This window comes from Onychostruthus taczanowskii, unplaced genomic scaffold, assembly GCF_017590055.1.
Source record: "Onychostruthus taczanowskii isolate IOZ18803 unplaced genomic scaffold, ASM1759005v1 scaffold14, whole genome shotgun sequence".
In the NCBI taxonomy this organism is placed as follows: domain Eukaryota; kingdom Metazoa; phylum Chordata; class Aves; order Passeriformes; family Passeridae; genus Onychostruthus; species Onychostruthus taczanowskii.
The window spans coordinates 7,677,411-7,701,044 of record NW_024498573.1 but is presented as its reverse complement, the minus strand read 5'-3'; the positions used below and the strand labels follow the sequence as shown (position 1 = coordinate 7,701,044).

At 44.3% G+C, this 23,634-nt stretch overlaps 1 protein-coding gene across 1 annotated transcript in view; it reads right to left on the bottom strand.

The window, feature by feature from the left end:
• The window catches only part of RASGEF1C (RasGEF domain family member 1C), a 67,124-nt gene that overhangs the window by 21,265 nt on the left and 22,225 nt on the right, over nt 1-23,634 (bottom strand). Inside the window, exons 2-4 of the mRNA XM_041397799.1 lie at nt 4,829-5,011; nt 3,103-3,225; nt 466-603 (exon numbers count right to left, since the gene is read on the bottom strand). Coding sequence (XP_041253733.1) covers nt 466-603; nt 3,103-3,225; nt 4,829-5,005 — 438 coding nt within the window. The 5' untranslated portion in view covers nt 5,006-5,011. The remainder of the gene's footprint in view (nt 1-465; nt 604-3,102; nt 3,226-4,828; nt 5,012-23,634) is intronic.

Sequence of the window (23,634 nt, the reverse complement as noted above, 5' to 3'; positions counted from 1 at the left end):
GCCGGGTTGAACAGGGCTTGGAGAGCCTGGTGTAGAGGAAGGTGTCCCTGCCCATGGCAGGGATGTAGAACAAGATGGTCTTTAAGGTCCCTTCCAACCCAAAGCAGCCTGTGATTCTATGATTCTAACTTGGGAGATCACAGCTCTGCTGCTATTTGAATTGTCACCAGCACATTCAGTCTATGCTATGCCTTCAAATATTCCTTCTATAAAATGGGAATGCTATTATCCTACAATTCCAATTGCAGGAGATAAATTCCAATGCTCACTGCTCCAGGAGCACCTAAAGAGAGATGTGACTTTCAGAGAAGATACTACAGGTTTTTACATTATTAGAGAAAAAAACCTCTGGGAGTATCCAGGAAGAGGCATGGAACAGAATGCAGGAAAAATAGGAAAAGAAGGAACCAAGTGGGAAAATGAGCTTAATGTATCAGCAGAACATGCCAAGTCAGGCATCCTCACCTCATCACATGGAGCTATCCTGTGAATCATGTCTTTGAGATGCCCAATCATCCGCTCTTCCTGGAAGTCATACGGGAATGTCTCTGTCCACTCTGTCAGCAACTGTAAGATTTTGGGTCCAAATTTTCTGATTCGAGCCTGAAATGAAAACCATTGAATGAGGACAGGGACTGAAACATGTTCACTCATTAAAGTCTGTGTGTGTGTGTCACTGAACATGGGGCCAGGTTTTCAAAGAAGGCATTTGTGTTGCACCTGCAAAACCTGCACACATGCATACAAAGAGTGTGGTGCACAAATAATACATTTTGGCATGCAAAATGTACCAGGACTCAGGTGCATGCACAACTGCCTGTTTTACATGCAGATTTAAGTATTCTGCACATGCAATTGGCCTGTTTATGGTTGGATGGACATTTTGTTGGTGCAACTTTTATACCTTTTTTTAAAACATCTGGCCCTTTTGCTGATTCAAAACATTTGTTCTTCTCTTTTGTACTCACAACACTTCTATGTTTTCAACCTTCTCTGAAAAATTGCAATGAATTTCTTGACCATCAAAGAGGTTTTTTTGCTCCTTTGCTTTCTGGCTGTATGAAAAAAACTGCTTCACTAAGTGCCACAAGTGGCAGATGCACAATGAAGAAAAAGATGAACAGAACAGCAGCACTTTTGTAACTTTACCTGGGCTGCTGGTAGTGTTGCTCTCTTCCCACATGAGCTCAAGGTTGTGATGGGACAAGGACACTCACACAGCATACAGCTGCTGCCCACTTCTGGTGGAGATTCATCTGAGGATGTGGCAGTGGAAATAGTTGGGATGGGGCAAGGAGGGAAATGCAAGGAATGGCACAACTGGTGCATTAGTGTTATCTCAAAAGACAGCCAGTGTGGCTACTCCCAAAGCTTTCAGCCTCCATTATGTGAAAAGGAAATGGTGTTAAAAAACAAACTGCATTTTTATTTACAGAAAACACAGACCGAAACAAGCAGCCTTCTTCTGCATCCCCACGTACTGCAGCTGAAGTGTACCCTGCAATCAGGAAAAATTATACACTTAAGCTCCCTGGCTCTTTGTTTTTCAACCAAGGTGGTCAAAATGCATATTTCAGCTTTCCACCAACAACAGGTTTCAATGAACCACATCTCTAAAAATAACTGCTGTCAGCTAGCATTAAGCTCAGGCTCAAAGACCAGCAGGTGGCTGCTAAAGGGAAAGCTTTATTGGAAACTACAAAGGTCTGGGGAGACATTTGCTCCAGCTGTGTAAACTGCATTACGAATTGATGGAGAGGACTTTGTGCAAGTCACAGGGCATGGGATGGGAGGCTGCTTGTGTACAAAGTTTCAGAATCAGCCCCGCTCTCAGGAACACAAAACCAGCCGTGCCCCACCAGCCCTGTGTTGCTACAAAACCCAGAAGAACTTCAGGCAGATAAGAAGTCTTCATAATAAGACAGTGTTTTTATTTTCTTGTAAGTTTAATGAGCAGCAAAACTTTGCAATGGTCACATTTAATCCTACTAAACTTGTATCTGTCATAGAATTGGAGAACAGAACCTCACACCTTTAGAAAACTTGTTTTGCATGGTTTACCCCATACAAATATTTCTATTAACACTGGAGTCTGGGATTGCTGAGCATTCTGGAGAATGACTCTCCACAGAGAAGGCAGAGCTCCTGCTACTCATGGAACCAGCTGCCTGTGCAAAAACAAGCACATGGTCTGATGTTGGTGACTCAGTATTTGATGCCAAACTCCAGTTTCAAAGACGGAAAGCCTGATATTGAAAACCACTTCAGAATTTCTGGAAATTTCCAAGAAATGCATATTCTGAGCCTCTCCACTGCTCTGAAGGTGCATGTCCTGCTGCAGATAACAAACCAGACAAGTGTTCATCAATGCAGCAAGGAGAGCCTGGGCAGAACCCAGCACTGAGCAGCATCCAGTGGGACCCATCACCTCTGCACTGTCTGTGGCACTGCCAGAGGATGCACATGTGTTCCTCTACACTGTACCAGGCTGCACAGTCCCTGGGGCAAAGTGGGAAGAGTGCTGAGGCAGGAACAGCTTGGATTTTCTCATTCTGTTCACCTGTGAGGCCCCCGCTGCTTCTCCTGCCCATTCCTGGTGCTCCACTGGTGCTGCTCTGAGGGCAGAGGGTGGTGGGCACCTGCCCCCTGTTACACAGTGCTCAAAGTGGCAGGGAAGGCCAAGGGGAAATATTACTGTAGCAGGAGCAAGAAAGCAAAGGGGCAGAGACATTAAGTAAAAATGGGAGAGAGAGTGGTGTGTGGACATCTGCACTCAACAGTGTGTGAGGGTTGTGTCCTACCTCCTTGCATCCTGCAGGCTTCCCCAGAGCCTTAAAGAAGTTAAGAAGGAAAATCACCTGGGAAGACTGAGATTCTTCCCTGGGAAAGGGAAAATCAGAAGAAGATTTGAAGTAACTACTGCCTGAAGCACTGCTCTCAGACATGGATACCAGGATGCCTCCGTGTCAGGATCTCAGTGGCAAATCCTTTATGAGAAAGATTCCTTCAATCTAAAGAGAGGCAAGGGAAACATGCCAGAGCCCCAGAATCCTCTCCCCACTGAAAACACCTCACATTTTTCTGCTGTAAACATAAACTAACCTTGTCCAGCACGGGGTCATCCAGCCGCTGCTGCTCAATGCACTTGTGACAAACTCGGGACAAAAGCTCATGGGGTTCGATGAAGAGTCTGGAACTCAGCAGGAATGTAAAGATATAGGCTTTCTGCAGGACAAAGACAAGAAGACCTGCTGTAAGCAGCCACACAGTGGGTAGTATTTACTGTAAAAGCCCTGAACTTCACAGCTTTTCCATTTCCACTTGGCGAGACCTTTTTCTCTAAAAGACATAATTCCTGACCATGGAATTGGTTACACTGGGCACAGGAGGCAGCAGCATCTCCTTCCTCCATAGCATCCACTTCCAGCCCTTGGTTGCCTAAACCCTGGGCAAACATCCAGTGAAGAGAGTGTGCAGGAGCAAGGCCAGGTACAGGAGACAGCCCAACCAGGATGCTGGAGACAGGAAAGCTAAAAGGGCAGGAACCTCTGTGTTGTACTGGGCTGGGAGCTGCAGACACCCCCACATCAGCCACATCTTGCTATTGCCCTGCAGATATCACCCAGCCTATTTTAAGCAATATTTCATTTATTCTATTAACTCCCCAAATTTCATTTCTATCAGCCAAGTCATATCACATGCAGTTCCACATCTGTGAAGCTGTGGGAAGCAGGTCTGCAGGATAAATCCTTGGATTATTCAAATTATTCCAGCAGTGAATTTAAAATACATGCATAAAGTCTTAGTTGTTGCATCCTGACCCCTCCTTGCATCCTTGCACCTGAATTATCTCTTTTCCACCAGCCCTAGCCCTGCTCCCAAGCAGCAGGTATAATATTACATATCATGCATTGCCTAATGAAAATCTCACCGCCTGATCTGCCCATTACCTATTTTTTATTGCCTTTCTGTTCCTTTTTTTTTTTTTTTTTAAGTTGAGATGCTTCTTTATTACTTATTTTTAGCTGATCAGAAACTGAGCTCCGGGTAATTTAAAACATGCTGCCTGCTCTGCATTGATAACTTTCCCAGTCTCCTCAAGTACCCAGAAGTCAATGCTCCTCTGTGCTTTGAAATACAAGCCACGGAGATATATTAGCACTTAAAAGTCTTCCAGTCAAACTCTGTCTGAATTCCACTGAGGATGTACAAAATCCAGTGAAGTCAATAGCTTGCAGGACCATAAACCTGCTTCCGGTTTAGATCTTCACACTTGTGGTGAGGAAACACTTAATTTCCACTGATGAAGCAAGGATTAGGATCTGGACTATGCTGTGCAGTGACTGCAAAGTTGTGAATTACATAAATTACAAACCCACCAGAAGAAGCATCTTTGTCATCACCAAGGGAATGCTCTGTACATACAGGCAAACCTGGATGACTTCAGCAGCCACTGAAATTCAGCTAATTTAATGCCAGTTCAGACTTGGGAGTTTTTTGCTTCAGTTTTCCTCTAAACCTCTCTGGGAAGCGCTGCTATTTTTGAAAAGCTCCAACTGCTACATCACTAATTCATCACCACGACAGCTCCCCCAACCCTGTTCTCTTATTTAAAGGCAGTATCATCTTTGGGATCTGCTTTTTCATGGGAACAATTATAGAGCAGTGAAACAGCATTTAAAGCAATGCATCAATTTACCAAGCTTTAATTGTATGCAGCTTTTAAATGAGCCCTCTTAATTCAAAATTTAACACATTTGCACTTTTGCATAAAGTGCTGCCCCAATTCATCAAAATTAAACCATTTATTATACTGTGAATTGCTTACTTCAGGGTAGTAATCAGTGGTAGGTATCAGATGCTGGATCAGAGCATCCAGAGATGCTGAGGTAAGGTTTCCATCCTGGAAGATCAGTCCTCCTTGTTCACCTTCTTTTGAAGTATGTAGATGAGGGCTGAAGCCACATGGGGTAAACATGCTGGTAGAACTCAGCGTTTGGGGCATGCCTTCCTGCAACAGAGACAGGGACAACATCCATCAGATCCGCAGTCACTCTGTCTTCTGGCTGATTTGAACAACACAGACACTAATGAGAGCTTCCTATGTACAAAATTAACATGATCTTTCCTTGATAACCTCCACATCTCTTCCACTGCTGGCACTGGCAGATCACTCCTGCAATGGGCAGAACACAGAAAATGGAACATTTTGATTTATGCTTTTGAGCCAGAAAGTGATGGCAGCTACTTTGGGCTCCCCCCAGTCAAGAGTGGCTGTGATGATTCCCTTTTCACTGCCACCTCTGGTCGGGCCCACACAGGAGAGGAGAGAGACTTGGGACTTAAACCTCGGCAGGTTCACGAACAGGATGAAGCAGTTTGTTTGAACCTCTGCCAGCCTGAGAATGAGGCAGGGAGAATTTAGGGTGTGCAGGAGAGAAAAGGGGTGCCATCTAGAGCTTACTTGGGATGGACCTTGGAGAATGCCAGCGGCTCCCCTGGGACAGCAGAGGTGTCAGAGCGAGGAGATAGGAGCAGGACCAAAGGCAGCTGGGGGAGGACGGAAAAATGGAGGGAGTTGGAGGAAACAGAGAATGTGGGATGAAGAGATTAAATAGCAAGGAAAAGAGAAATGAGGAAGAGTGAGAAGGCAGACATCTGAACTATATTTGGAGCCCAAAGTTAGTCAGTCCTAGATCTATACTTAGGTACTAAATAAATGTTTCAAAGAAATTCCAAGCGCTCATCGCCTGCACTAGAGCTGCTCAGTCCTCAGCACTTCTGAAAAGGAGGCCAGGCAGACTCTGAGCACATAGCCCAGATTCAAATCCCTATATTTCAGTTATTTGGGTTTTTCAGGTTGCATTCTAGGTTTCATCTTGATTTTGTGGTTTACAATCAGCTTTGAATGTTCCTCTTGTTGAGCAAAGTTGTTTCATTTTTGAATTGCTGCAGAGGGATAAGAGATTTTGCCCTGAGAGCTTTAAAGCATCTCCAGCTGCTTCTGAAATCCCTCCTGGAAGCTGCTCCTCTCTCAGCTAGAGGCAGCATTATAGGACATGGATGGGAAAAGAACAGTGTGTGCTCCCTTCCAGGTCTGCAAATGCATCATCCAGAGCAAGGGACCCCTCTGTGACCTGACTAGTTGTTTTCATGTTTGATTTTACCTCATAAAAGGGAGGATAGGAAAGAGATAAGAGAAGAGCACCAGAGCCAAGCAAGATCTGCACCCTGTGCCCTGCTGAGCCAGCACTGACCTCCCATGGCAGAAGGCCCAGGGCCACGGTGACAGCGCTGCCAGGCCTTGGGCACACACAGCCAGCAGACACACCTTGGGGTTTCGTACATTCCTCTGCCCTTTTCTGTGTTCTGTTCCCTCTGCTTTTCTGCCTCTTTACTATCCCATACCATTTCAAAAGCTGACCCATGGATTTGGCATAGAATTTAGAGTTTTCCTTTCTCCCCCATGGATATCAGCAGCTGTGCTGTGCCCCAGGCAGTCAGCTCAGCCTCAGCTCCAGGTACAGCTTGTTGAGCTCACTCCTGCAAAAAACCCTTCCCTGCCTGGCATAGCCCATCTACTCCCCCAGCTCAGAGCCACCCTGGGCCACCGAGGAGAAGGGAATCATTCCTGTAAGCCAGGCAGGGTGGGAAGCCCTGGGAGAGGCTGGAGCCGAGTCCCAGCTCCGTGGGAGATCAGGCTTTACAAGCCAAACTTGGGTGACTTCATCCTTCAAAGGAGGGAGCGTTCCCTGGAGCCAGCAGTTCCACCCCTTATCTCCTTCTGGGAGGCTCACACAGGCTGTCTCTGGGATTTGCAAACAACAAAAAAGAACCAAAATGTCAAACCTGACCAATTCCTGCCTTGACTGAAAAATAAACTAGATGTTGGATTTTAGTTTAAGGACCAGAATATGTAAATGCCATCCCAGCCAGGATGGAAGTTGAAGCATCTAGTCCTAATGAATGTGCAGATGTGCCTGTTAATAAAGCTCTGAGAGCAAGTAATTGCTGCTTTTTGAAGCACATAGCTCAGACTCTGTGTAGTAAATGGGAAGGACTGCCAAATCCCATTTGTTACCTCTAACACGCTCTATGTTATGGCTTGTTTCTATGGCAATAATCCCAAAAAGGATTTTGTGTCCACATAGATCAAGAAATAAATCTCATGGACATACAGCTGTCTAGATGAGGAAAAGAAAAAGTTAGAACAGCTGTGAACTTACAGGACACATCCTGGCTGCAGCATAAAACAGAACTCACAACTAATGATTTATTCGGTGCAATCTCTCACTGTCAATGCCATTTTTATTATCAGATAGAAACCATCTAAACAGGATATTGCCTGAATTTTTGCATAATATTAAATGAGAAATCTTGCTGAAATACATGGTAATGCTTTTAAAGAAAAAGTACATTTTTAAAAAAGGAAATAAAACAGCTGTACAACTGTCACTGAGACATCTGTCTTGGATATTGTCAAGAAATTAAATTTGACTTATTTATTATGAAGTTCCTGAGTAACCTCAAGTTTTCAGGCAAGGCCTGTGTCATATCTGAGCTGGTGCACGATTGCCACCTTACTTGCCACCAAAGAAGACTTGAAGGTTTTAACAGATGCCTTTTGCTCCCTTTTGTGTTCCATTTATACAGCAGGATGAGGCCAGCTGTACAAAGGATAAAAGCCTCTTGCACTACTAAGCTCAAAAATAACTAACATTAGCATTTGGCAGACGTGAATTCAGGACAGGGGCTTCTCTGCCTAACTCCTTTTTCTGTTCATACATTTCCAGAGTTCTCTTTTCAAGAGTACTAAATAGAAACAAGATCTTTCTTTGAAAGAGCCCAAATACACAGACAAGGTTCTGCTGTCAATCACTCACAGAATACAGAAACAAGGGAAGCACTGAGAGGTAAACAAGCAAACAACGAAGGAGATTTGTCTTATTGAACCCTTTGGATGATGGAAAAGGCAGCACAGACAGAGGCAGACCCTCCCCTGAAGAGCAGTGACAGGATGAGAGGCAGCACTCCCAGAGAAATACCAGCTGAAGAGAAAATCATCCCCTGAGCACTGTGGAAGAGGGACCTGGAAAGGATGTTCCATTTCCATTCTGGGAGGTTTTCAAAACTCAGCTAGACAAGACTCTGAGCAAACTTCAAGCCCTGCTTCAAGTGGGAATTTGGACTAATGAGTGCAAGAGATTCTTCTTTTTGGCTTCTCTGTGACTCTAACACACACATTTCTTTCAAGTATTGCCCCATTTCTGAGCTTTTTAATATAAACCCTGGCAAGTAAAAATTGAGTCCAGATTATTAGATATTTGTAAAGAAGTCCATCTTGTCATAAAAAGTTTTTCCACTTTTCCTGGAAACAACAGCTTGAATGTGGTAAAAAAGACTCAAAACCTCATTTGAAAACCTCTTAGACTGAACCTGAAGTCAATGAGATTTAAGCATGTGATTCAGCAGGTGCTTCCATGAACTTTCATCCAATTCAACATACAATGTTTTGCTGTTCCTCTCATTTCAGAAGCAAATCGGATGCCAGTTTCAGTTGATAAATGGTGCTCTGGAGGAAGTGAGATGGTGAGATGTTAGCGAAGGGCAAACTTCCACCCTCAGCATGCAGAATGACTGATGATACATGGGGCTACACACACACACAGCATTTAAACTACCTCTGTGCTCTGAAGGGCTGACACCAGGAGATGGGAAAATGTTTCTGCACTGGCTAAAAAAACAAAAAAGAAAATCCAGGGGCAGACTGTTTCTGGGACTGGTCTGTGTTATACAGAATGTCCCACGTGGCAGAAGGCAGGGCATGCACCTCCTTCCTTGCCTACAGGAAAACAAGGTGATAAACTGGAAGCAAAGGCAGATTGGACTCAGCACTGCCTGGAAAAAAGAACAACAAATGCTGCTGGGCTGGGCTGGTAACATTTTGGGTTAATTTTACCAAAATGTTATGTCCTCCAGCTGTGGCCAGAGCAATCAGCGCCACCATTTTAAAATTAATGGGAACATACATCTTTTTATCTTCCTTCACTGGCCAGCACCATCTAGCATTTCAGCACAGGGATGAAAAGAGATATAGACACTTCTCACTACAAATGATGCTGCTTGCACAAAATGTTTCAGGACTTGATTCACTGAGCTAAAGCACAGAACCAAAGGATGACCAGTGCTTGGGAGAAAAGTTACCCACAAACTCTGCACCTATCTACATCTGCAAGTGCCTTGAAATCTGTGGAAAACCAGTGCCCAGACCTGGAAGACTGAGAAGGCTTAAAGGAGTGTCCTGGATTGTCAGGCAAATCGTATTCTATTGCAAACCAAGACAAGGAGTCCTGAGCAAACACATGGCCAGCTGAGCTGCAGGAGGAGAGGTTCAAGGTGCCAGAGGACAGCTGCAGGCTGCCAGTTCTGCCTTCCTGGGCCAGGCAGGTGACCTACAGCACAGCCATGAGGGTAGACACCCACCAGCATCCCCCAGCTGCACCACTTGCTGATACAAGTGTCCCCATGGCAAGTACAGTTAATGCTTACGTGGACACGAAATGTTCAGGAAACATTTAATGTGGTTTTCACCGCCTTTGATGTGATAAGTGTTTTATCCTTTATCAAAAACCTAATCACACTGTTTACTTTTGATCTTCATTTCATCTCTGCCTTCCATCTGCTCTGCCTCTCTCAAGGGGAAACAAGAGTTGGTACCATGTGACGAAGGGAACGGGGCTGCCGACTTATCTTCCCACCCACTTAACTTTTGGATTAACCAAATAAATAAAAGCCTTCCCACTCCAGGGATGAAAGGCACAAGCTTCTGACAATCTCCCAGCAGAATTACAGGAGCTAGAGGGGGTGGTAAGAGAAGGTGTGGAGGCAGGGGTATCCATCTGTGCCATGAGGGAGGCTCCAGTGTCACTCAATCAAGTCAGCATTCAGGAGCACGGGCAGCGGACAAACCAGGGGTATGGGGGACCCAAGTCGAGCATTCATTTGGCAAGGCACAGACTTTAACAAACATACCTAATCCAGAGTGAGCTGAGAATCAAGATAGGAGACGTCTCCCATCCCATCTCAACCCTGAAAAACTCTTTTCTGATCAAACAATCACCAAAACCATAACTAAAGGAAGACGGCCCACAATAAAACATTTTGGAAAAATGCCTTGATCGGTTTTAGTAACCAGGTCTACTACCCAGCCATCACTATATGGGGAACAAACCCTGTCCACAGCCCCTGTCAGAACAGCACTGAGGTCCCATCAGCCTCAGTACCTGCCCACTGCTGTCACACGAGCCCCAAATACCACTGAGCTCAGCAGAAACTCCAGTAGCAGATGCTCATTTTTCTTTACATTACTTTCAGTAATTTTCTAGCTATTCATCTTTTCTGACAAAAAAAAAATGCGGAAGATAATCATAACAAGTTAAAATTCAGATTTTTCACTGCTTCTTTTGTAGGGAGGGAAGCAGAGGAAAGAAGAGAAAAGAATTCTGGTGTTTCAGAATACAAAAGGAAAACCACTGCAAAGTAATTGCTTCCAGTTGCTAAGGCCATGGTTATAAATGTATTTTCAGCAAGAGTACCTGGCATTAACAAACTCAATGTATTTGATGATGATGTAATTAGGAAAGTGGTAGCAGATGTAACTTTCTTATCACCTTTTCACCAGGCCCTAAAACACTCAATTTACAGCCCATGAAGTTGTGAGATTGCTGAAAACTCAACCTGTCAATCCCAGTACTGCTGGAAGTGGTTAAATGAGCATTATAATGAAGGCTCTACATGAGTTAGAAACACAAAGAAAGCACAAGGGATAAGAACAGTGGGGAAAAACATTTAACTGCAATATTCTCCAATCTCAATAATGATGATTACATCTCAATGCACGTTCCCTCCCCTTTCCTACCCACTCCTTGCAGCAGCTGAGGACTTCACTGAGATTCCCATGAATGAGGCTGCAAGAGCAGCAAGTGAACGTACGGCTTTGGATATCTAATCAGGATTAGATGACAATTTTGTTTCCTTTGATCCCACCTGGTTCTCACCTCTGACTCATCCACCCACACATATCACTTCCCTAAAGAGTTCACCCAGTGAAGCCTTCTTAGAGAGGAGGGGAAGGAAAACTCCTCACAAGTGTAAACCAGCTGTCACAGAAAGCAGCCTTGGGTAAAGGAAGGAGAGCTGAGCAGAGGACAGGACAGGACAGGCCAGCTCCATGATGTGCTGTGGTACACAACACCCAGAGCAGGGGATGTGGGCCAGGAGCCTCAGGGTGCCTGGAAAACTTTTCTTCTTTTTTTTTTTTCTGCAAAATTGAACTCCACAGAAATTACTGGGCTCTACAACTCCACAGATTTACTCCAGGCTAGAACAAGATCTTTTGTAATTCCCCAAGAAATGCACATAGGTGCATTCAAAGCTGCAGCAGAGCCAGTGCATGTCTGCCTGCTGAATTCATTCCATCATGTCAGTAAAATGATCCTAGAGGTAAAATGATCTTGTACTAGAGGTCTATGAGAAATATCTTGCAGTCAGAAAAACAACCATGCTAACCAATTACCTGGAAATCTGACGGACATGCCTCAGAAAGAGGCCCAATTTATAGGTAAGGAGGCATTAAATCAATTACCAGCACGGTGCAAGCAAGAACAAGGTCACCTTGCTGAAGGAATATTTCTGTTTATGCTCATGTCAGAGTATTTTGCTCAATAGAGAAAAATGAAAACCTGATTATCATGAATTTGGTAGACTGGTCTGAAGTAGAATGTAAATCAGAAAAGGGAAGATTTATGGCCAATTAAATTGAACTCCAATCAAAATCCCATTCAGGCAACAGTTCCCCAGGGGCTTCAATTTGTTAGTGCCACATTTTTTTAATAACTTTCTTTTTCATGTAACATCAGCAATAATAAAAGCCCTTCAATAACAAGCAGAGCCATGAACACTTTATTTATCTTAAAATGCCATCATTGCCTGGAATCAGAAGGCATTGAAAGGATGAGCTGTAATCGCTCCAGAACAACCCCCCACAGCACTGCAATGGGTGTAAAGCTTTTTTTCTTAGTCTCAGAGCAATTTCTCTTTTCATTAATCTGGTTCAAGTCTGAAGTATTTCTCCTGAGTAACAGGGAGTTGGTGCTGACCCTGCCAGGAGAGCAACACAGCCTCTGATGTCTCAGACCCTTCCCAGTGCTGGATGTGCACGTGGCAGACACAGCCCATGGCAAATCTGTGCCTCATCATTAGCAGATTTTTAGAATTATTAGAAGGAGAACAGCCATCAACATATTCCAGATGCCCTTGACAATATTCAAATGCATGCCAAAGGCAGCAGTCTGGATTTCTCTCTTTAGGCTAGGAAATCTATTTTCTGCTCTAATGTGCCTCTCTCTCCTCTTATGCCTCCCCTTCCTCCAGAGTTCCTGATATCCTGATAAAACCCTTAGACAATATAAAAACTATTCTGGTGCACAGAATTTTTTAAAAAGTAGTAGTTATCCTTTCTTTATCTCTCAGAAATGATCCATTATTCTTCCCCCCCCCCCCCCCCCCCAACACACACCTTTTTTAAGGAAAGAAAGAGGCTAAATAGTACATAAATGGGAAAAGGAAAATGAGAGTGCTTAGGGTGGGAATGAATTACTGTACCTTTTGTTAAACACAAAATTGCAAACTTTGCCCTGAGTGAAGTCAGAGCTCAACCAGGCATGGACAGAGAGGGAAATCCCGGAACAAAACCACACAGGCAGCATTCCCAGAAACCACTGACATCAACAGGAGCCTTTTGGCTCAGCTCAGTCATCACCGATGGGCCACCAACTGGGACTGCCTGGAAATCAGTCAGTGCTTGGATCTTCTTCCTTCAGCAGTGGAAGTGGCAAGGAGGGGAAGTTATTTAAGGATAACTAACACTTGTCAACATGCAGGGCTGTGTGGTTTAGTTGGGCAGCTGTGGCATCATCAAACTCACACCTAAAATCAAGAAAGCCGCTGTGGAAATTGTGTTTAATACCCAAATACTCGAGCGTGACACCACGACTGCCTTCAGACCTCAGCAGCCACCTCCTCCCAGGAACAGCTTCTGCCAGGCCAGGCCTGGAGGAATCAGAGAGGAGCAGCCTGGCAGAGTCTGGCCCCTTTGCAGGAGCAAGGCTGCCTCTCCCCAGCTAAATGAATGCTGTCTCCTCTGCATGCTGTCAGAATTGCAATGGAAAGCCCGTAAATAAAACAAAAATGCAGATCTCAGTCCTCCTCTCATGACATCTTGGTGAGAACAAGCCCTGACAGGAATAAAAAAACCTCCCACACTAAGCAAAGCAATTCTGCTATTTATGCAGAAGGAAGAAGGAAAGCTGTATATCAAACAAATAATTACAAGAGCAGCTTTATCAGTCCCTGCTGATTACGCTCAGCTCGGTTTGATGATTCTGCCAGCGCTCTGCAGGTTGTTCAGGGAGGTGGATGTCACAACATTTTACTTGCAGTTCTTTCCTTTATTAGCACCTACTGCTACCTGTCTCTTAGTCAAAAATCTTGGCATACATTTAGAAATTGGTCTCCTGGAATCTGTCAGGGAGGTTTAAAAACCTAGAAATCATATTTTTATACATACATCCTCAGACACCATATGTGAATATGATGTATTTTGGGTGTTATATACGTAAATGCAGTTATATAGAGACACAACACATTCATGTAAGTGCACTCCTCCTCCTCAATATGTAAATGCAGAAATTCAAGTAACTTCCTTACCACTGCTCCAGTTTGAGTGGGACAACATTTCTGTTGACCCATTTTCTTCCCCAAATTTGCGGAAATATTAAATGGAAGAGGGTCTCATTTTTATCTCAGAAAACATCAACACATTCTGAAGAGCAGCATAAGCTCTAACTGTCACAAATGTCAATTTGTCACCACTGTTCATTACAGTGTGTTCAAGCAATGCTCAGTTACCAGATCAGGAGCAAAAATTTAATTGACATTTGTGCCAACTGCCAGGGTCTGGAGGCACCCCTGAGATTTATGTCCAGCTGCAAGGTATCCTTTGTGCGGAGCATCTCTGTGCTCCAGTGTGCAGTGCCTGGCTGAGGGGACAGACAACCAAGCACCTGATTTATGGTGCTCACATCCCCGAGCCTCAGCTCTCCTCCAGGAGCTGTGCACAGGACTGCGGGCAGGAAAACTGAGAGGTCAGGGCTGAGCCTGCTAGTGATGGATCCAGCCATGCAGGCTCTCTAGAAAAGTCCTCCCCCTCAGCCCCAGGCAGGAGAGGCACTGAACACTCGGGCATTCAGGCAGGGAGGGTGGACAGAGCACAGGGGCTCCATCACGCAGCCAGCACCAGGCTCCAGCTCAGACATAGATTCAGGTTATTCATAGATTCAGGTTATTTCATCCCAGCAGCCTCAGAGTGCTCCAGACTGATGAGCAGGCTCTCATCCTCTATGGGTGACATATGGACACGTCTCCCTAAAAGAAATGAGCTCGTGAGCTTCTGGATTTCCCCTTCTGGAGCACCATCTGTGCCTGCTCCCAGTCCCACCACCCGCTGCCACAGCGTGACCCGAGGCAGCCCTGCATGGGCCCAGGATGCAGCAGCAGCATCCCTGGCTGTCCCAAATCTAAACACATTCATGCTGGAATATGCTCAAGCCCATAGAAATTCAGCCTTCATTTGGGCAGGCAAGGAGTCTTCGGCTGACAGATTTTCTCTGGCTGCAATAAGTATTTAAAAAAAAAAAGAAAGAAAGAAGAGACTGCTGACATTTAGGATAACACTGCAAGTCTGTAGCTGGAAAATAAATCCCTCTGCTTCAGAAGGAGGAAATCTGAGGTGCAGCCCAAGCAGCAGCACAGGTGAGGGTGCTGGACCCACATGCTGCGGCTCCCAACAGCCCAGGGAAGCACCATGCTGAGCCCTGACCACCCCTTCCCCAGGGGCCACGGCAAGGGAGAGTCACTGCTGAGCTGACTAATTGCTCATTAGCTGAAATTAACTCTGCAAGACAATTCTGTGATCTTCGCTGCTAGAAGTCTGTCATTAAAAGGGACTGCAGACATTAGTTCTTAGCTCCCAATCAAAGCGCCAGCAAAGTGAAGCCCTGGCTTTGGGATCAGCAATCTGCTCTCAGAGAAACTTGGGGATTGCCCGTGGTCCATCCAGCCCTCCCACCTGCCTCTCACACTGGCCACCACACTGGGTGCATCTTAGACAGGCAAGAGCAGGGGCAGAAATAGAACATTTTGCCAACTACAGCAGCCTCTTTCTTTAGTTAGGAGAAGAGTTTGTAACCTGAAGCATGAGATTTAATATCCATCCAAAACCTGCTCTTGTTAGTGATTCTCAGTGCCCATGCAGAAATCACAACTCTCAGGAACCAGCACCAGAACTCTTAGAGCTATGGCAGGGAGCTCAGTGAAATACACTCCAGTCAGAGGAGCTGATCCTAAATATTTGGAGATGAATTTTTTTCTTGGCATAATTCCACTGATTTTTGTGGTATAAAACCCAGGGGTGAACATGGTCCAAGATATACAGAAAATTAGCTAAATTCTGAACTGCGCTTGCTGACCTCATAACTCTTCAGCAGTTGAAATGTGGGCTACAAAGCCAATTTCCATAAAGGACATGTCCAGTTAACAGTGGGAGACTGTGCTGACTCGAGCTGTGTGAGCACACTACTGAGATATTTCCCACATAATCTACATTCATTCCATACTTTTTGGAAGTGGTCCTCAAAAGATGGTGTCAAGGGTGCAAATCCTGTAGGTCAAAAAGATATGTGACCCATCAGAAGGCACAGAGCTTTAATCACTCATTATTTTGGTGCTCTGAGAAGCCCCAAACACACATGGGTTTTCTTCCCCTCAGCCTCAAAACTGCAGGGTAACAGCTTGCCTAAGGTTTAGCCAGCTCAGATGGTGACACAGACACCCCTCTGGAATGCTTGGAAAAGGATATGCTGTACAGGGACAGTAAAAATCCCAATTTGTGTCTACAGATAGCACCCAACATACAAAAACTATATCCATTCCTTAATTTTGCATATTGTTTGAGCAACAGTGATGTTTTAATAGCAGCAACTCTCACTGTTATGAAATTGCACTATTTTAATAATATAACAAACTGGCTGATACAAAATTTGAATGCACACCAGAGTTGTTACCCTGTGGCTAAATGTCTCACCCTTACTTAATCTTCTCAGGCTCCAGACCTGCACAGACAGACACAGGACTCTAAATTCCACAGGGGAATTTCTGGTAAACTATGCATCTACAGATATGCAAACACAGAGTATTTGCAAAAGGAAGAGTCTAATGTCACCTGTAATCTCTCAAGCCTGTAGATTTATACATGCAATTGAAGAAAACCCTTGACTTTCCACCCCGCATGGGAAATAGGATGAATCACATTCTCAAATTAGGTCTGCCATCAGCTCATAGCTGGGGCCATATTCTTGCCATCTTAATTCTGTTCTGTGGCCTCAAAAAGCTCTTGAAATCAGTGTGAGTATTCCACAAGTATGCTTCTGCTCATGTGGGTAAGGGGAGTCACCTTTGCTCCCCAAATACAACTGAAGGCTCACGTCAATATTTACAGGAACAAGTTTAGAGATTTAAAAGCCCAGTCTCTGGTATTTGCAAACTTTCTAAGAGTGCTAATACCAAAACCAGAAATGTGCAACTTCTATTGAAATGTTTATTCAACTAAATAATTTCAATTTGAATAATTTTAAAGAAGCTGAGCCAGCACGCTTCTGCAAACAAAGAACATTGACAAGAATCCTGCTTTATGCTCAATTTAAGGCAGTAACTAGAAGATACACACAGCCCTTCGTCAACAGGATATAATCCAAGCAGGAATATGGGAGAGCACAGAGTGGCATCGAGGACTGTTTTAAGAACACTTAGAACTTAAATAATCATAGAGATTAGGGGTCAAGACAGCAGCATGTGCAAAAACCTGATGGGTGGGTTCCCAGTACAACACACCCTCCATGGAGCCAGCCTTTGGGAACAGGACTCAGGTGGTACTCACACAAACATTTGCTGTTGCACGAGTTTGCAGGAGGATGGACAAGCACAAGTGAAGATTTCATTGCTGAATGCTCTGCTAGGATGTCCCAGCTGCAGCTATGATGGACACAGGGTATGGGAATCTGATAAAAAAACAATGTGAGCTCTATAAAGAGAAACTGTGGAAGGGAGGAATGTTGAGAAGTGTGTTGAGTGAAACCAAGAAGTGGGGCTGAATGTTGGTCTGTAAATGACACTAATTAGACCAGAAAATGTAAGAATGGCAGAGCCTGACACAAGCCTCCATCAAAGTTTCCAGCAGTACAGCAGAGGAGCTGAAACACCACGTACAATCAGCAAACCCCTACTCCTGGCTTCACTACAACTCTGCATTTAGATGTGTATGGTTATTCTGTTCTTTGGGAGGGCACTTTCGGATCCAGTAAAATTTCAAATTTTTAAATTCCCATTTCAGCAGTCCCTGCTGTACTATTAATGGCACTGAATTTTCAGACTCTACTTCCCTACTGAAAGAATCTATTTAGGAGAGAAGCAGGAAGGTAACCAGCTGGAAATCCATGATGGAGGAAAGAGTACTTGTTACCTCCCCAAGGGAGACAGAGGAGAGTAAAAGTTAATGGAAGGATAATCAGGAACTCTTCAGGGATATCAGTTTATACGCCAGGAGCATATATAACTGAGACTTGTTTGCATATCAAGAAATTACAGGAGAAGGTGTGACAGCCAAATGCAGCTTATGAAAATATGGCTATCAGTAAAGCTGATAGCTGCCTTGCATGTGAAAACCCAATCCTAACACTCAGCCTGGCAAGTGAAGGCTAAATAACATCAAAATGTCTGCTCTGGGCAGCCGTGCAGTGAAATCGCTTCTTATGACATTTACAGTGTTTTCAGAAGACATGCCTGGGACTCAGAGAAACAGGCTGGTTTCTTAGGGATTTCAAGGATGCCAGCTTAAAATATCCCCTAAATTGAAATACTCAAGCTTTAAAACAACATGGTAGAATCGGGTGCCTTTTAATAGTCAGTGAAAAAAAAAAAACAACCCAGCAACTCAAGAGATTGCTTGAAAACACCACACTGTGCTACATGAACAGGACAAGACATAATTCAGTTTTAGACAGAGCTCTGCATATTTAAGTTCTTCAAAGAGTTTTAACAGATTAAACTCCAGAGAAGCTGCAGTGTCCAAAAGCAGAGATGTATTGCTCTTTATCTGCTCGGCAGTGCACACCTGCAGTCACATCCCCTCCCCGGAGAGCTCCATGTATCTCAGTGGGGCCAAGAGTCCCCATCAGTCCTGGCATGGGAACCCCTTTGGGAAACAGAAGGAATTCACCCACATCTGAATTCCCTCCATACTGTTACAAGCATTTTGTTCAAGAACTATCTTCTGAATAGAAGTATCTGTGAAGATCCCCCCTTCCCACCAATGCTCCCATTCACTTCCATCCCACACATTAAATAAAGCTCCCAGCTGGTCCCTGCAAATGCCACTGCACTTGGCCAGATCTGTGCCCTGACCTTCCTGCCAAGGCCAGCACAAAGCTCTCCTTCCCTTCCTGCTCTGGGCTGGTTGGCAATGGTGCTACAGCCTATTAAACACTGTGAAAAGGAAGGACCACGAAAAGCTTTTCACTGGGATAAGTGATCAAACGCAGGATTTTATTATTAGAATCTGTTTTGTCAAAAAGGAGGATATTGGCCAAGATTATCTCAGTCTGTTTTGTGATTGTTTCAGTGAAATCTTTCCCACTGGCCAAATCCAGAAATGTGTGGGAAATTAAGTGATTTAGCCTATTATACATCTTTTACCACACTAATGACCAACATTCTTCTTGATTGTCCAGGCATTTTTTAGTGTGTGCCTGCCATTCATAAATACATAATTGCTTTCTTGTTTAAAATCTGTATTAACATAGTGAGCAGTTAGATGGCTACCACAATTACCTGGGAGCAAAAAAAGTTCCACCTCACATATGGTACAATCCACCACCATTTTTCAGGGCTGTAGTCCATTTTGCCAGCTGAGTGACTTCTCTGTGAGAACTCAATTTCAAAATTCCTAAATCCTCCACTTTTAAAGCTTTTCATGTTACACCAGCCCTTCATTCCGCTTCACTACCACACCACACACCATGAGAAGCCAGAGTCAAGAGGTTATTGTGGAGCTCAGTCCATCATTATTCAACACTCATTTCTACAAAAGCCTCCACGGGCTTCCAAGTTCCAAGCGACCCTTCCACACAGAAAGAGTTTGGTCCAGCACCATGTCTCCATCCTCTGTAGAATCCTCATATTTTTTTTCTTTCTCTCTCACATCTCCAAATCTTTGATAGGTTTCACCTTCTCTAGGCAGTTCAATGACACTTTTGATTTGCAAGTGAGTTCAGGCACGCATTTTACCGGATGAGTAGTTTCACTATCTGCATTTCAGTATCACATCAGTACTGGCTTTCTTCCAACTAGGAGACTTAGAAGAACCCTAAAGAGGTCTTTGTATTCAGACCAAGCCTTCTGCTGAGCTGTAGGCACCATCTGTAAAGTGACTCTATGCAAATGACATCATCGCGTGGCCAGCATGCTCTTCCGACAGTAAATTTGTTTGGCACACGAAGTCAAAACCGAGCTTTTTCAAATCGTCAGCATCTTGAGCTCAGTCTTGCAGCTAAACACCACGTTGTGTTCCTTCTACTCCACGTCTCACACTTCAGCAACAATGCAATCTCAGCAATCAAACCTGAGCTGGCACTTTTTGTGATGACTCACAGAGGTGATGAAAATACGATTGCTCTCCCAGACTTGGGCTGGCTCAAAATGGCACCAAATGTATCACAGAGATGTCTCTTAATTCCCCACCCTCTGTTCAAAGAATTAAACACGCACACAGAGAAGAGACAGATGCAGCAATGAAATGGCCATTTTACCCTCATTTGTCACCAGTCTGACTCTTAACTAATGGGGCTTAATGTAGTTGTACATTATGGTTTCAGATGGGTGTCTTTACTCACTCTGAGTTATGCACTTCATGAGGAGCAGCAGCAAAACCACACGCTCACCAACCGAAGCACTGAGAAATAAGGCTGGAGTGAGGCTCTGTAAGTTAAAGTGACATTTAGTAGCATAACAACCACATAACCTCCAGATGGAGGCTCTTAACCCACAGCAGACTTATTTCTAAGGCTGCGTTTGTCACAGGTGACATGCAGCTACATGCTCCCCAGACACAGTGACACACAATAGAGAAACCTTCATTCTCTCTGAAGGCAGAAATGTTTGTCCTTGTCACCCAGTGAAAGATGGCAACTCCAGCCTGGTGTGTGCTGCAATCACACCAGCACAGTGAACCTGGCAGGAGGAAAATTAAAGCAGCCAAGAGGCAGTGCCTACCTCTTGAATCAATTTATCTCAGGGCATGCCTGCAGCCCCTCTGTGAGACACCACTGCTGTGCACCAGAAACATCACTGAAATAGTCAACAAATATCGACCTCTAAAACACCAGCCAGGCTGTTCTGCAGGAGCCCTGCATGTGACTCAGCATGGGAACACATCTTCAAAAGCAAGAGTTTCAGGCACCATTCTCTTAGAAAAAAACAGAAACAAAAACTCAGCTCCCAAACAAACAGTTCATTTCAAACCACTCTTCCTCCTTTTAATTGCACCAGGAATGAGCTTTTCTGGAGTACTATTTTAAAAGTCTTGGAAAAGTTCTGCCAAGTCCTAGAAAAACACAATGTAATTTTAAAATTACAGTCTGACAAACTGCTGCTTTGAGAGAACAACCATGTTCTAAATGACTGAGCAGGAGGCCCCAGTCGCTGCTTTACACAGGCTAGAGAAGAGAATGGGGGAGCACGTAGTGATCACTGCTCCACTCCATGCAGGCCACAGACTTTAACAATACCTGAGCATCAACACACTGGTAATGAAAATCTCAAGGAATTGCTCTGCACCATCTTTGCTTGGCCTCAATTTGGTCACTGTCCTTGAAAATATCAGGATGGTACCACAGCACTTCTGTGTCTTGTTACAATGTCAGATTGATACCACACAGCTCCATCAAATAACAGTTAAATCCATTTCTGTTATTTCAGTCTGAGCTGGACTGTGCACTAGAGAATACTACACAGAGACAGGGCACACTGGGTGCAGCAGTGATCACCTGAATGAGCTCATGGTCCAGACAACAACCTGGACTGAAGCGGGAGATGAGACACCAAAAGCAGTGACAGATGATCTCTGCCTCTTACCACAGATGGGAAAGTAATTTATTTTCATTTCTACAAATCCTCTGCAGCTTTCAGACCTGTCAGTAATAAAGCACTTCACAGCAGTGAAGTGGTCCAGGATAATCCTGCAACATAACTCTTCCTCATAAACTGCAGCGATGGGCAATGCACCTTTGCTTACTAGCCCTGCTTTGGAATCCCACTCAGCACCTGTGGGACCACATCAGGCAGGGAGGATTTGGGGAGCTGTCAAAGGGCAGGGGAGACCCAGTGCCACCAACCCTTTCCCTGCCCAGCCACACTACAGGTGCCACAAAGATGTCCCACACAGGACAGGATGACCAAGAGCAGAAGCAGCTGGCTGAAACCCAGACCCAAGGTGCAGAACGTGATGCTACTCTGCAAAGAAAAGTGGTTTGGACAAAGTTCCAGCCACAATTCTGTCTTTTATCCCCAAACGAGCCCATGGCCTGCAGTCATCCACGCTGGGTCCAAGCAGAGTGACAGCGGGGGACGTGTGTGACATGCAGCCCCACTGCTGACAGCCTTGCTGGTGGGAGATTAAGAGCTTTGTGTTGCTGGACATGAACCCACATCCTTCAGCTGACCCAGAGGCCACCAGACTTTGAACCTGTGTATCACCATGTCCCTGTGGCCAAGGCCAGCACAGGCACCCACGGAGCCAACACCAGCAGCACAGCTGCTGCCTCCAAGGAAGCTGCAGGAGAGGGTCAAAGCAAAGGAAAACACCACTTGTCTGGTGAACATTTGATTGTGGCACAAGACAATTTGTCCAGGGTGGAATTCACCCCTGAATTTGCCCCACGGTGGAAGGGCAAATTCACTTTTAAGCTTTAAAAACAGATTTGAAAAAAATTCTACCAGCTGGACACACCGCATCCCACAGCAGGAGTGGTCCCTGTCTTCCAGCTTTCATGATCCACAGAGCTCTGCTTGCTGCTGGCTATAACCTAGAGTATTAACAGTACAAGATTTATGTCTAAAGCATATTAGTAACACTTCTAAATGGTGAAGGAGGCATTTTAGCAAACACTAAATTCTGCAGAAGCTCTGTTTGGCAGAGTTATCGATAATCCTATTAATGACAAGGTGCAATTTACAGCAAACTGGCAGTGGAAAGGAGATACAGGACTTATGTGAAACAAAAAGATAATGCAATATTATTCCATTGACTGTGCCTTCTCTTAATTGCCTTGTTATGTATGCTCAGGGCTCACAGTCTATCACGGATGAAGTTGTTTGTTCATAAAGCAGCACACAAGAGGTTTTTAATCCAAGATCCCTCTAGCTGCATTTCAGGATTCATTTCAAAGTTGTCTTTAATTTTTCTATTTTGTGGAAGTTTATCCTAATATTAGCAAACACTCCTCTGAAAAGAAATTGCTATGCTCAGTTGTGCTGCTTGTACTGGATTATTTGACTGCTTACTAAGGCTTTACTCAGTAAGACTGCACAAAGAGACATAACTTGCAAAGCAGACTGCAGGGCTCATGTCATTCATCCCAGGTTTGCAGAAGGGCTGCTGGCCCTCAGGACTGAATCCAACTCATTTGTGCATTTGCACAGACCTTTTGCACAATTATGAAACAACTCCATCAAATTGAATGCATATTTCTAATGTAACAAGCAAATTTAACCTCTAAGAACACATCTATCCTATTAACAGATTAAAAAAATATATTGGAAATTTTAAAGATTGCACAAAGATGCACTTGAGGCTTTAAAATTACTTAAATTATTTGTTTTCTTCTCAACATTATCTCATCTTCAGGTGTCTGTGTGGGAGGGCAGACAGATGGTTACTCAGCTGAGGAACTTGAGACTGCTCTGTCTTTGTACAATGGCAACAACCAACAGTCTGGAAGGAAGATGGGCTTCAGCCCAGGCCAAAGTCCAAATTCAGGAGAAGAGACTGTGGAAACATCCTTTATGGGAACTGCTCAGATCTAGCTTTCATGTGGTTTTGCTTCAGCTTCAATTCCCAAGACTCTCACAGATGGATTTGGTCATTACACCATGAACAGCTAAAAAACCCAAGGTGCACATTTTTATACCATATATAGTGGTAAGAATGTCAGCTATGCTGGGAATGAAGATGATGAATGAACTTATTTCTAGTTTTAATTATTGGGTAAATTCCATTTACCACCTAGAATGTGAATGTGTTTTATTACAATAATATGCTTCCGGCACAAAGCCAAGACAGAGCTTCCAAGCAAGGGGGAGGGGGCATTAAACTGTGCTGGCTGGTGTTGAAAGCACTTGACATTCTCCATTTCATTTCCTAGGTGCCACATAATAAATAAGCTCAATAAACTGTTACTTACAGCC